Genomic DNA, 14,663 nt, shown 5'->3' on the forward strand with positions numbered 1-14,663 from the left:
AGCCGCACTGTCATCAAACAGATGACAGGCACGGCTGTAGCATTATGTTGCTAGGCGTAGTGTTGGGCGAACACCTAGATGTTCGGGTTCGCGAACGTTCGCCGAACATCGCCGCAATGTTCGGGTTTTCGCGCCGAACTCCGAACATAATGGAAGTCAATGGGGACCCGAACTTTCGTGCTTTGTAAAGCTTCCTTACATGCTACATACCCCAAATTAGCAGGTTATGTGCACCTTGGGAGTGGGTACAAGAGGGAAAAAAATATTTGAAAAAGAGCTTATAGTTTTTGAGAAAATTGATTGTAAAGTTTCAAAGGAAAAACTGTCTTTTAAATGTGGAAAATGTCATGTTTCTTTGCACAGGTAACATGCTTTTTTTCGCCATGCAGTCATAAATGTAATACAGAGAAGAGGTTCCAGGAAAAGGGACCGGTAACGCTAACCCAGCACCAGCAGCAGCAGACGTGATGGAACAGGAGGAGGCGCAGGAGGAGAAGGCCACGCTTTGTGAGACACAACAACCCAGGCCTTGCATGAGGACAAGAAGCGTGCGGATAGCATGCTTTGTACCGCCGTGCAGTCATAAATGTAATAAAGATAAGTGGTTCAAAAAACAGGGACCACGCGGCAACGCTAACCCAGCAGCAGCAGACGTGATGGAACAGGAGGAGGCGCAGGAGGAGAAGGCCACGCTTTGTGAGACACAACAACCCAGGCCTTGCATGAGGACAAGAAGCGTGCGGATAGCATGCTTTGTACCGCCATGCAGTCATAAATGTAATAAAGATAAGTGGTTCAATAAACAGGGACCACGCGGCAACGCTAACCCAGCAGCAGCAGACGTGATGGAACAGGAGGAGGCGCAGGAGGAGAAGGCCACGCTTTGTGAGACACAACAACCCAGGCCTTGCATGAGGACAAGAAGCGTGCGGATAGCATGCTTTGTACCGCCATGCAGTCATAAATGTAATAAAGATAAGTGGTTCAAAAAACAGGGACCACGCGGCAACGCTAACCCAGCAGCAGCAGACGTGATGGAACAGGAGGAGGCGCAGGAGGAGAAGGCCACGCTTTGTGAGACACAACAACCCAGGCCTTGCATGAGGACAAGAAGCGTGCGGATAGCATGCTTTGTACCGCCATGCAGTCATAAATGTAATAAAGATAAGTGGTTCAATAAACAGGGACCATGCGGCAACGCTAACCCAGCAGCAGCAGACGTGATGGAACAGGAGGAGGCGCAGGAGGAGAAGGCCACGCTTTGTGAGACACAACAACCCAGGCCTTGCATGAGGACAAGAAGCGTGCGGATAGCATGCTTTGTACCGCCATGCAGTCATAAATGTAATAAAGATAAGTGGTTCAATAAACAGGGACCACGCGGCAACGCTAACCCAGCAGCAGCAGACGTGATGGAACAGGAGGAGGCGCAGGAGGAGAAGGCCACGCTTTGTGAGACACAACAACCCAGGCCTTGCATGAGGACAAGAAGCGTGCGGATAGCATGCTTTGTACCGCCATGCAGTCATAAATGTAATAAAGATAAGTGGTTCAAAAAACAGGGACCACGCGGCAACGCTAACCCAGCAGCAGCAGACGTGATGGAACAGGAGGAGGCGCAGGAGGAGAAGGCCACGCTTTGTGAGACACAACAACCCAGGCCTTGCATGAGGACAAGAAGCGTGCGGATAGCATGCTTTGTACCGCCATGCAGTCATAAATGTAATAAAGATAAGTGGTTCAATAAACAGGGACCACGCGGCAACGCTAACCCAGCAGCAGCAGACGTGATGGAACAGGAGGAGGCGCAGGAGGAGAAGGCCACGCTTTGTGAGACACAACAACCCAGGCCTTGCATGAGGACAAGAAGCATGCGGATAGCATGCTTTGTACCGCCATGCAGTCATAAATGTAATAAAGATAAGTGGTTCAATAAACAGGGACCACGCGGCAACGCTAACCCAGCAGCAGCAGACGTGATGGAACAGGAGGAGGCGCAGGAGGAGAAGGCCACGCTTTGTGAGACACAACAACCCAGGCCTTGCATGAGGACAAGAAGCGTGCGGATAGCATGCTTTGTACCGCCATGCAGTCATAAATGTAATAAAGATAAGTGGTTCAATAAACAGGGACCACGCGGCAACGCTAACCCAGCAGCAGCAGACGTGATGGAACAGGAGGAGGCGCAGGAGGAGAAGGCCACGCTTTGTGAGACACAACAACCCAGGCCTTGCATGAGGACAAGAAGCGTGCGGATAGCATGCTTTGTACCGCCATGCAGTCATAAATGTAATAAAGATAAGTGGTTCAATAAACAGGGACCACGCGGCAACGCTAACCCAGCAGCAGCAGACGTGATGGAACAGGAGGAGGCGCAGGAGGAGAAGGCCACGCTTTGTGAGACACAACAACCCAGGCCTTGCATGAGGACAAGAAGCGTGCGGATAGCATGCTTTGTACCGCCATGCAGTCATAAATGTAATAAAGATAAGTGGTTCAATAAACAGGGACCACGCGGCAACGCTAACCCAGCAGCAGCAGACGTGATGGAACAGGAGGAGGCGCAGGAGGAGAAGGCCACGCTTTGTGAGACACAACAACCCAGGCCTTGCATGAGGACAAGAAGCGTGCGGATAGCATGCTTTGTACCGCCATGCAGTCATAAATGTAATAAAGATAAGTGGTTCAAAAAACAGGGACCACGCGGCAACGCTAACCCAGCAGCAGCAGATGTGATGGAACAGGAGGAGGCACAGGAGGAGAAGGCCATGCTTTTTGAGACACAACAACCCAGGCCTTGCATGAGGACAAAAAGCGTGCGGATATAGCAGCAATGCTTTTTGCCGCCATGCAGTCATAATTGTAATACAGATGAGAGGTTCAATAAACAGGGACCGGAAACGCTACACCATCCCAGATGTTCATTGGTCATGTTACTTGGTTGGGGTCCTGGAGTGTTGCGTAGTCATTTCCAATCCAGGATTGATTCATTTTAATTTGAGTCAGACGGTCTGCATTTTCTGTGGAGAGGCGGATACGCCGATCTGTGACGATGCCTCCGGCAGCACTGAAACAGCGTTCCGACATAACGCTGGCTGCCGGGCAAGCCAGCACCTCTATTGCGTACATTGCCAGTTCGTGCCAGGTGTCTAGCTTCGATACCCAATAGTTGAAGGGTGCAGATGGATTGTTCGACACAGCTACGTCATCTGACATGTAGTCCTTGACCATCTTCTCCAGGCGATCGGTGTTGGAGGTGGATCTGCACGCTTGCTGTTCAGTGGGCTGCTGCTGCATGGGTGTCAGAAAATTTTCCCACTCCAAGGACACTGCCGATACCATTCCCTTTTGGGCACTAGCTGCGGCTTGCGTTGTTTGCTGCCCTCCTGGTCGTCCTGGGTTTGCGGAAGTCAGTCTGTCGGCGTACAACTGGCTAGAGGAGGGGGAGGATGTCAATCTCCTCTCTAAAGTCTCCACAAGGGCCTGCTGGTATTCTTCCATTTTGACCTGTCTGACTCTTTCTTCAAGCAGTTTTGGAACATTGTGTTTGTACCGTGGATCCAGAAGGGTATAAACCCAGTAATTGGTGTTGTCCAGAATGCGCACAATGCGTGGGTCACGTTCAATGCAGTCTAGCATGAATTGAGCCATGTGTGCCAGAGTCCTACCAGAATCCTCATCATCCTCTTGTGAGCGTTGTGATAGTTGTTGTGATGCATCATAGTCGTCACCTTCCTCCTGGTCTGCTTCTGCTGACCATTCGCGCTGAATTGTGGAAGTCCAACGTGCACCGCTCTGTCCCTCGTCAGTGGTGGCATGAAATTCCTGCTCCAACTCTAGCTGTTCCTCCTCCTCTTCTTCGTCATAGCTGCTGGGGCCAGCGTTTCCTGAGGCGGATGGCCTGATGTTGGTACCATCACGCTGATCGTTTTCTCCTTCAGATTCCCCCAGTTGCATCATGACAGCTGTTTCCTTGATTTTCAACATTGACCTCTTCAGTAAACACAGCAGTGGTATGGTAATGCTGACTGAAGAGTTGTCACTGCTCACAAGCAACGTGGATTGCTTAAAATTTTGGAGGACTTGGCAGAGGTCCAACATGTTGGCCCAATCGGATCCACAGAAGCTTGGCAGCTGTCCGGATGCGCCTCGGTACTGCGCCGTCATGTACTGGACCACTGCACTCTTCTGCTCACAAAAGCGGGCTAGCATGTGCAGCGTAGAATTCCAGCGCGTAGGGACATCACACAGCAAGCGATGGTGGGGGAGATTGAAGCGCTCCTGCATCTTGGCGAGTGCCCCCGAAGCAGTACTGGAATTTCTACAATGTTTGGCCACTCGACGCACCTTCAACAGAAGATCGGCCACGCCTGGGTATGTCCTCAGAAACCGCTGAACTACTAGGTTCATCACGTGCGCCAGGCAAGGGATGTGTGTCAGCTTAGCCATCCTTAAAGCGCGAATGAGATTACTCCCATTATCACACACAACCATGCCCGGTTTCAGGTCCAGCGGTGCCAGCCACAAATCCGTCTGTTCCTTTATTCCCTTCCAAATTTCCTCCCCTGTGTGCTGCTTATCCCCAAGGCAGATCAGCTTCAGCAACGCTTGCTGACGCATGCCAACAGCTGTGCTGCACTGCTTCCACGATCCTACTGCTGCTGGGTTAGCGTTTCCGGATGAGGTACAGCTTTGAGATGCGTTGGAGGAGAAGGAGTCAGAGAGGTAGGTGCTGCTGTTGTTATCCAGTGGGAGGGACGGCGGTGCAGCTGTTTGCGGCGTGGGCAACACCCGCGCCGTAGCAGGTGAGGAATCGCTGCCAGGCTCCACAAGGTTCACCCAGTGCGCGGTAAAGGAGATGTATCGACCCTGGCCGAACGCACTCGTCCAGGTGTCAGTGGTGAGGTGAACCTTGCAGGCAACGGCATTCTTCAAGCTTCGGGTTATTTTGCTGACCACGTGCTCATGCAACTCAGGCACTGCAGAGCGCGCAAAGTGGTAGCGGCTGGGAACCACGTAACGTGGGATGGCCACTGACATCATGCCCTTGAAGCTGTTTGTCTCCACCACTCGATATGGCAGCATTTCGCAGGCCAGAAGCTTGGCTATGCTGGCTGTTACTGCCACGGCCCGGGGGTCATTTGCTGGCAATTTCCTCTTGCGCTCAAACATCTCCGACACAGACAACTGAACCGTAGCGCTGCACACGGAAGGGCTGTTGGTTGTTGTGTTTGATGAACACTGGGAGACCTCAAGAGCACTACTCCGGAAAGTGACAGTGTCAGCGTCGTCTGATGTTTGTGAATGTTGTGAACCACGCAATGGCTGGGCTACTGCTGCTGCTGAGGCGGGTCTGGTGGTGAGTCTGGTGAACCCAAGGGAGGCAGTGTTGCTGGTACCCTGTCCTGCCGCGTTTGCCCACAGAGTGGGATGTTTGGATAGCATGTGGCGGCTCATGCTGGTGGTGGAGAGGTTGTTAATACTTTTCCCCCTGCTCAGGCGGGTCTTGCACACCTTGCAAATCGCCATGGTAACATCCTCAGTGCAGTCTTCAAAGAAAGCCCAAACTTTGGAGCACCTGCCTTGCTGGCGATTTCTGTTTGCTCCTCTTTTGCCTCTCACTTGAACTTCCACGCTTGTGGTGCCTGAAATTGCGCGCCGCCTACCTTGTGGTACAAGGCGAACTCGTGCAGCAGTGGGTTCTTCAACAGACTCATCTGTGCTGCTGCTACGACGGCGATGTTCTCGTTCACAAACAAAATCTGGGTCTCTGTCCACATTGTCCTTACCCTCCTCTTCCATCTCCTCAAACTCGTCATATGTCATTGTGGGGGGCCGCCGCCGTGGAGTAGAGCTCCCCAGAACAACCTCTGCGCAGCTCACTCCAACGTCGTCTTCCAGATCTTGTCGGCCGACCTCCTGCAATTGCAACCCCTCCTGCCCAACTTGCTCTGGGATTTGGGTTTCCGAGTCCTCCTCGGACTCGCCTTGTATTTCAGTGTGCGGTGCATTTCCCACAGTTAATGGTTGTGAATCCAGGCACAACATTTCTGGCTGTTCCTCCATTGACCTTTGAAAGGTGGAAGTTTGTTGGGCTGGGAATAGCTCCTGCGAATACCCCATTGTGTCCTGAGGTAATTCATCGGACTGGTTATCTGGCAGTTGTGTGCGTGGTGTCGCTGCCGGTTGTGTCAGCTTTGTGCCCACTGGCTCCTTGTAACTGGCTGAGGACTCGGACCTCGTGCGTGATGTGCTGGTGCTGCTTAACCCACTGCTGGACGCTTGAGAGGTCATCCAAGTAATTATCTGGTCCTGTTCTTTTGGATTTGTGAGGGTTGTTGTCCTGGACAACATGGGCGGTATTGAGTGGGTTTTCTTGGGTGCTCCCCTGTGGCCTGTACGTGAACAGTCAGGGGAAACACCTCTTCCCTTGCCCCTCCCTCTTTCACCGGATTTCTTCCTCATTTCACTTATCCTTACAGTACACGCTGACTGGCAGCAGTACAGTGGCAGTACAGAAATGCTATACAGTACCACTATTCCCAGCAGCGACACAGAGCACAATGCTATACAGTGGCGGGTGAGCGGTGGACCACTATTCCCAGCAGCGACACATGGCACAATGCTATACAGTGGTGGGTGAGCGGTGTACTACTATTCCCAGCAGACACAGAGTGGCAGTAAACAGAATGCTATATAGTGTGGCTGAGCGAGGTACACAGAGTGGCAGTAAACAGAATGCTATATAGTGTGGCTGAGCGAGCGGTGTACTACTATTCCCAGCAGACACAGAACAGTAAACAGAATGCTATATAGTGTGGCTGAGCGAGGTACACAGAGTGGCAGTAAACAGAATGCTATATAGTGTGGCTGAGCGAGCGGTGTACTACTATTCCCAGCAGACACAGAACAGTAAACAGAATGCTATATAGTGTGGCTGAGCGAGGTACACAGAGTGGCAGTAAACAGAATGCTATATAGTGTGGCTGAGCGAGCGGTGTACTACTATTCCCAGCAGACACAGAACAGGAAACAGAATGCTATATAGTGTGGCTGAGCGGTGTACCACTATTCCCAGCAGCGACACAGAGCACAATGCTATACAGTGGCGGGTGAGCGGTGGACCACTATTCCCAGCAGCGACACAGAGCACAATGCTATACAGTGGCGGGTGAGCGGTGTACTACTATTCCCAGAAGACACAGAGTGGCAGTAAACAGAATGCTATATAGTGTGGCTGAGCGAGGTACACAGAGTGGCAGTAAACAGAATGCTATATAGTGTGGCTGAGCGAGCGGTGTACTACTATTCCCAGCAGACACAGAACAGTAAACAGAATGCTATATAGTGTGGCTGAGCGGTGTACCACTATTCCCAGCAGCGACACAGAGCACAATGCTATACAGTGGCGGGTGAGCGGTGTACTACTATTCCCAGCAAACACAGAGTGGCAGTAAACAGAATGCTATATTGTGTGGCTGAGCGAGCGGTGTACTACTATTCCCAGCAGACACAGAACAGTAAACAGAATGCTATATAGTGTGGCTGAGCGAGGTACACAGAGTGGCAGTAAACAGAATGCTATATAGTGTGGCTGAGCGAGCGGTGTACTACTATTCCCAGCAGACACAGAACAGTAAACAGAATGCTATATAGTGTGGCTGAGCGAGGTACACAGAGTGGCAGTAAACAGAATGCTATATAGTGTGGCTGAGCGAGCGGTGTACTACTATTCCCAGCAGACACAGAACAGTAAACAGAATGCTATATAGTGTGGCTGAGCGGTGTACCACTATTCCCGGCAGCGACACAGAGCACAATGCTATACAGTGGCGGGTGAGCGGTGGACTACTATTCCCAGCAGCGACACAGAGCACAATGCTATACAGTGGCGGGTGAGCGGTGTACTACTATTCCCAGAAGACACAGAGTGGCAGTAAACAGAATGCTATATAGTGTGGCTGAGCGAGGTACACAGAGTGGCAGTAAACAGAATGCTATATAGTGTGGCTGAGCGAGCGGTGTACTACTATTCCCAGCAGACACAGAACAGTAAACAGAATGCTATATAGTGTGGCTGAGCGGTGTACCACTATTCCCAGCAGCGACACAGAGCACAATGCTATACAGTGGCGGGTGAGCGGTGTACTACTATTCCCAGCAGACACAGAGTGGCAGTAAACAGAATGCTATATAGTGTGGCTGAGCGAGGTACACAGAGTGGCAGTAAACAGAATGCTATATAGTGTGGCTGAGCGAGCGGTGTACTACTACTCCCAGCAGACACAGAACAGTAAACAGAATGCTATATAGTGTGGCTGAGCGAGGTACACAGAGTGGCAGTAAACAGAATGCTATATAGTGTGGCTGAGCGAGCGGTGTACTACTATTCCCAGCAGACACAGAACAGTAAACAGAATGCTATATAGTGTGGCTGAGCGAGGTACACAGAGTGGCAGTAAACAGAATGCTATATAGTGTGGCTGAGCGAGCGGTGTACTACTATTCCCAGCAGACACAGAACAGTAAACAGAATGCTATATAGTGTGGCTGAGCGGTGTACCACTATTCCCAGCAGCGACACAGAGCACAATGCTATACAGTGGCGGGTGAGCGGTGTACCACTATTCCCAGCAGCGACACAGAGCACAATGCTATACAGTGGCGGGTGAGCGGTGTACCACTATTCCCAGCAGCGACACAGAGCACAATGCTATACAGTGGCGGGTGAGCGGTGTACCACTATTCCCAGAAGACACAGAGTGGCAGTAAACAGAATGCTATATAGTGTGGCTGAGCGAGCGGTGTACTACTATTCCCAGCAGACACAGAACAGTAAACAGAATGCTATATAGTGTGGCTGAGCGAGGTACACAGAGTGGCAGTAAACAGAATGCTGAGCGAGCGGTGTACTACTATTCCCAGCAGCGACACAATGACTGGGGGGACCCTGGCTAGCGTGGCTGGAGCGCGAACTACCCTGCCTGCCTACCCAAAGCTAAACCCACAGACAAATGGCGGAAATATGACGTGGTTCGGGTATTTATTTACCCGAACCACGTGACAGTTCGGCCAATCAGAGCGCGTTCGGGTCCGAACCACGTGACCCGTTCGGCTAATCACAGCGCTAGCCGAACGTTCGGGGAACGCTCGGCCATGCGCTCTTAGTTCGGCCATGCGGCCGAACGGTTTGGCCGAACACCATCAGGTGTTCGGCCGAACTCGAACATCACCCGCACAGGGTGATGTTCTGCAGAACCCGAACAGTGGCGAACACTGTTCGCCCAACACTAGCTAGGCGACAGCAGTAAGCCGACTTCTACTGTAACGGAACTGGTGTCGGCTTCCTGCAGAGTTGCCTGGATTTTACTGCGCGTGTGAAATGTTGCTGGATTTGATGGGGGATAGTGAATGCCAGCCCTAGATGAATGGACAGGACAGACATAGACCAGCTGTTGACATATGGACGCCTGGGATGAAGCAGGTATGATGGGGGGAAGGGGGCTTTGAATGAGGCAGACAATTGAGTGAGAATCACTTCAAATAGCTGTGTGTGTGTGTGTGTGTGTGTGTGTGTATATACAGTGTGTGTGTGTGTGTCTGTGTATATACTGTGTGTGTGTGTGTGTACAGTGTGTGTGTGTGTGTGTATACTGTGTGTATACTGTGTGTGTTAAACAGTGTCTGAGTGTGTGTGTGAGAGTGCAGACCTTTCACTGCATCTGTGTGACTGCAGATTGTATTATAGCAGCTGTCAGCGCATACCTTTTCACTGCACCTGTGTGACTGCACATTGTATTATACCACCAGTCACTGCATACCTTTCACTGCCTCTGTGTGACTGCACATTGTATTATAGCAACAGTCAGTGCATACCTTTTCACTGCACCTGTGTGACTGCACATTGTATTATACCACCGGTCACTGCATACCTTTCACTGCATCTGTGTGACTGCACATTGTATTATAGCAGCAGTTAGTGCATACCTTTTCACTGCACCTGTCTGACTGCTCATTGTATTATACCACGAGTCACTGCATATTGTATTATAGCAGCAGTCAGTGCATACCTTTTACTGCACCTGTGTGACTGCACATTGTATTACACCAGCAGTCAGTGTATACATTTCACTGCATCTGTTTGACTGCACATTGTATTATACCAGCAGTCAGTGTGTACCTTTCACTGCATCTGTGTGACTGCATACTGTATTAGTCCAGTCAGTACATACCTTTCACTGCATCTGTGACTGCACATTGTATTATACCTGGCAGTCAGTGCATACCTTTCACTTGAATGGATGGCAGACTTGCCCTCCATAACAGATTGTTGTTAAAGGTTTTCAAGTTTATTCGTCTCATCACTATACAGCAGGGCCTCGAAAGAGTCCTCCTGTATTGTTATTTTTTGTCACTACCTACCAGAGTTGGGACTTGCGTGCTGTGCCTGCTGCCTTCCTTGGATATATGGTGGTAGCCGTTTCTCAGGCTCCCACTCCGGACCGGAACCGAACCCTGATTCCCATACCTTTCACTAGAAGCCAATGTCTGCCAGTCATCCCCTTGCCCGGCGTTTGACAGCTGGCTTGGCAGAACTGTTAACTCGCCAGCTGTTACCATACCAGCTGGTGGACTCTGAGTCCTTCCGAAAATTTGTGGCAATTGGGACACCGCAGTGGAAGATACCAGGCAGCAATTATTTTTCTAAAAAGGCGATACCCAAACTGTACTGTGTTGTTGAAACGCAAATGGTGTCATCTCTGGCACACAGCGTTGGGTCAAGGGTCCATCTGACCACAGATGCCTGGTCTGCAAAGCACGGTCAGGGCAGGTACATTACTTATACAGCACATTGGGTCCATTCTTGGATGTGTGGTGGTAGCCCTTTCTCAGGCTCCCACTCCGGACCCCTGGACTACTGGGTGCACAGGCTTGACCTGTGGCCAGAGCTGTCACAATTTGCCATCCAACTTCTGGCTTGCTCTGCCTCAAGCGTCCTGTCAGAAAGGAACTTCAGCGCAGCTGGAGGCATTGTCAGCGAGGAGTCGCCTAGGTCAAAAAAGTGTTCAGTACCTCACCTTTATCAAAATGAATGAGGCACAGATCCCGGAGGGCTACTGCCTGCCCAAAGACTAATTCAGTCCCCACACAGCATCTCTGCCTGCAGGCCGCTTGACTGGCTTCTCCGGCACCACCAACAGAGTCCAGGAATCCAGGTGGACTCCTGAATTTTTAAGGCCGCTAACAAAAAGAATAATAATTTTTCTGGTGCATGTACATGCCAGCCTATTTTTTCTGGCTGCACTGCGGCTGCAACAACAAAACAAAAGACATGTACGTGTCAATTCCCCTTTGTGATCGTTACCTTGCCGCGGTGAAGGGGCTTGCGTATCACAATTAAGCAATGACTGCAGGCTATATGAGTGTCTCGGGAGGGGGGCACACCCAAGATAATAAGGTCGTTGCTTTATTGTGGACAGACTAAATTTGATCAGCTGGACAGTTACTGTTGCTCTGTCATTGAGCTATCTCAGCCTGGTGACCATATGGACTGGAAAGCCGCCATCACCTGCACTCTCGCCAACGTGCGCACCAGCACAGCCATCTGTTTGTTGTGCGTTACACAGGGAGTTTGATCTGTCAGTGTGAAGCAGTACACTACCTGATCCATGTATACACACGCAAGATATTTTCAAGCACTTTAGGCCTCCAATTTAGGAATGCAATGTGATTTCTACCTTTTAGGGATTATAACCCTGCTCTGCGTCAAATCCGGATTTTTCCCTGGGACTTTTGGCGTGTATCCCACTCCGCCATGCCTCCCCCCCCCCCCCCCCCCCAGGTGTTAGACCCCTTGAAACATCTTTTCCATCACTTTTTGTGGACAGAAACAGTGTTTGTAGTTTTTCATGTTCGCCTGCCCATTGAAGTCTATTGTGGTTCGCGATGTTTGCCGGAGGTTCGAGCCATCTCTAATGAGGAATTCCTGATCTGCATAGCTCTGTATTAGCGGCAGAGAATCAACATTATAGTTAGGAAACAATGCAGTTTTGGAAAGTCTTTAGTAATGGAGTCTTCATATCTCTCACATAACAGGTGCACTTTAACTCCCACAAACAACAACAACAGGACCCACAAAGTTATCTTAAAGTGGGATAAAACTCTACCATAACATTCAATAAAATGTGTTTTCCAACTTTTTATTACCCATACAGTTATATCATATTTGCTTTTGTGCACAAGTAATATTGTCTGTTTACAAATTACAAATTCCCAAAGTACAGTTTATCTGCTCTGAAAGCTGACATTGCATTTTATTTCATAACTGCTGTGTTTAAATATTAAAATCTAGCGGACAGGTGATATTACTGCTGTGTCGGTCATCGCCATATTGAACGCAGCTAACGATGCGCTCCCTACCCACCGGCAATCGAGTAAAATTTTCCGCCTGGACAGATCGACTGAATCGATCGTTTTCGGATGAAAATCAGTTGATTGGTCAACATCTGTGTTAGCGATTTCACAGCAGATTCGATCACAGAGATCGAATCTGCTGTATTTCAACGGGAAATTAACATAGTTTATGGGTTCCTTTAAGCAATGCCACCTACCCCTACCCTATGGATAGAAGTTAATTTGGCAATGTACATTCTCATGCAATCAAAACTGCTCATAGTTCCTGGGCACTGAGACACAGTCAGAGGGTGGAAAAACACAAGAACAAGAAAGTTAATGGTGAATACATCAAGCACCACCTAGACCCTCTATACTCCAGCGCCCCATAGCAGCTGCTATGGCTATTGCTATGCCCCTGGTAATGACACTGATCCAATTACAGAGCAAAACACGGTAAATGCTTTCCCAGCCCCAGGAGTCAGTGCCACAAGGGGTGATGCTTTATTGTTTTTATAGAGAGAGATTAAGCGGGTCACTCACCGGAGCCCCACAGGGCCAGCAGGAGCAGGACCACCTCTCGTGAGCATGGCATGACAGCTCCCAGGAAGAGTCTGGAGAGGTTTAGCTCTGGGACTGTGAGATGGACTTTCACCCCTAAGTTAGCAGAAGCTTGGCAGTGTCAGGTGTGCTGTGATATGCAGAATAGGCAAAAAGATTCCATCAGAGAGTTTTTTTCCCAAGAAACGAATATTGGCGGCACTGCACCGAATAACATAACGTTGTTGCTCCGGGATAAAAGCGTTAAAGGGAACCGGAAGTAAGAGGGATACGGAGGCTGCCATCTTCATTCCCTCATAAGCAATGCTGGTTGCCTGGCTGTCATGCTGAGCTTTTGGCTTTAGTGGTGTTTAAGTCACACACCTGCAACAAGCATGCAACGGGAGTGTGACAGGGGAGTGTGCGCAGCCGGACTGCGCCGACTGAAGGACAATCAGGTCTGAATTGTGAAGGATCCAGGTGGCTCAGGAGGAGGACGAAGGAGCGATCAGCCTGGAGGGGGCTGGAGGAAGCCCCAGGTATCATTTTTTTTAATGTTTAAATGCCCGTACAATTTAAAACTAAGGTCTTCCCAGTAGTACCATGTGGTTGTGTAAGTTGGACTATAAATAAGCCACACAGAGAAAAAAAATGATACTTTTGAACTGTGGATGTGGAGAAAGCTACTGAGAGTTTCCTGGACTGCTAGAAGATCTAACCAGCCAATACTTCAAGAGTAACTGTCGGGCATAAAATCAATTCTTTATTTTTATCTAGTAAACAAGTAATGAGGATGCTAACCAGGCAACCCAAAAGTTAAAATCACTCTTATTTTTCTTCTCCATAAAAAGCCCAGTTTCCCTGGCTCTTATTTGGTACATCTGCCGTACAAAGGAAGTTGCAGGGCATGCTGGGTTTTCTTTTTTTCTACTTTACTTTCTCCTCAGACTTAACTAATGCAGCCGATTGGCTGAAGCCTCTTTCCCTCCTGTTTTCCCCTCCCACACCTCTGTTCCTCTCTGATTGGCCAATATTTCTCAATGCACTTTATACAGCAGAGCTGTCTGAAGACAGGGCGGAGGGTGGGTAATGATACACAGACAGAGTAAGGGAGGAAATGACATCAGAATTGGCTTCAAGATAGGCACATACAAAAAGGAAAATCTTTTTTTTTCTATAGAAAAATCACTAAAATCAAAACGTGGACAGTGCAATACATCTGTTATGTAAGTAGAGCAAGTATTTATCTACTTATATATGTGTTTTTTTCTTTCTGAGATAGTATGGCTGATAGCTCCTCTTTAAAGAAATAAGGCCAGAGTGTTCATTAAAAGGGCTGATACTACTGTAACACTCAGATACTTTCCCTTACAGTGGGTCAGTGAATTCCGATATCTTGGTATCAATATTTCACGTTCAATTGCGGAATACGATACTCTCAATCTTGCCCCATTGCTACATTTCGTAGTTAATAAAATGCGTGCTTGGGAAAAATTACCATCATCAACCGTGGGCAGAGCTAACTTATTTAAAATGATACGTCTTCCCAAAGTATTATAATGTCACTTGGCACTCTCCTGAATATCTCCCAACTGCTACGTTTTCAAAATTTAATACGCAATTTATTTGGGCTAATCGTAGGCATAAGTTATCTCTGTCTATTCTACAATGTCCAAAAGATATGGGAGGAATTGCACTGCCTGACTGTCACTCGTATTACCTGGCTGCTC

At 49.3% G+C, this 14,663-nt stretch overlaps 1 protein-coding gene across 1 annotated transcript in view; it reads right to left on the reverse strand.

Annotated features, from left to right (window-relative positions):
* MAMDC4 (MAM domain containing 4) overlaps positions 1 to 13,017 on the reverse strand; it is a 138,309-nt gene extending 125,292 nt beyond the window's left edge. Inside the window, exon 1 of the mRNA XM_068248950.1 lies at positions 12,937 to 13,017. Within this exon, the coding sequence (XP_068105051.1) occupies positions 12,937 to 12,988 (52 nt within the window). The 5' untranslated portion in view covers positions 12,989 to 13,017. The remainder of the gene's footprint in view (positions 1 to 12,936) is intronic.
* Between the last annotated feature and the right edge of the window lie 1,646 nt (positions 13,018 to 14,663).

Source organism: Hyperolius riggenbachi, chromosome 8 (assembly GCF_040937935.1).
Source record: "Hyperolius riggenbachi isolate aHypRig1 chromosome 8, aHypRig1.pri, whole genome shotgun sequence".
Taxonomy (NCBI): Eukaryota; Metazoa; Chordata; class Amphibia; order Anura; family Hyperoliidae; genus Hyperolius; species Hyperolius riggenbachi.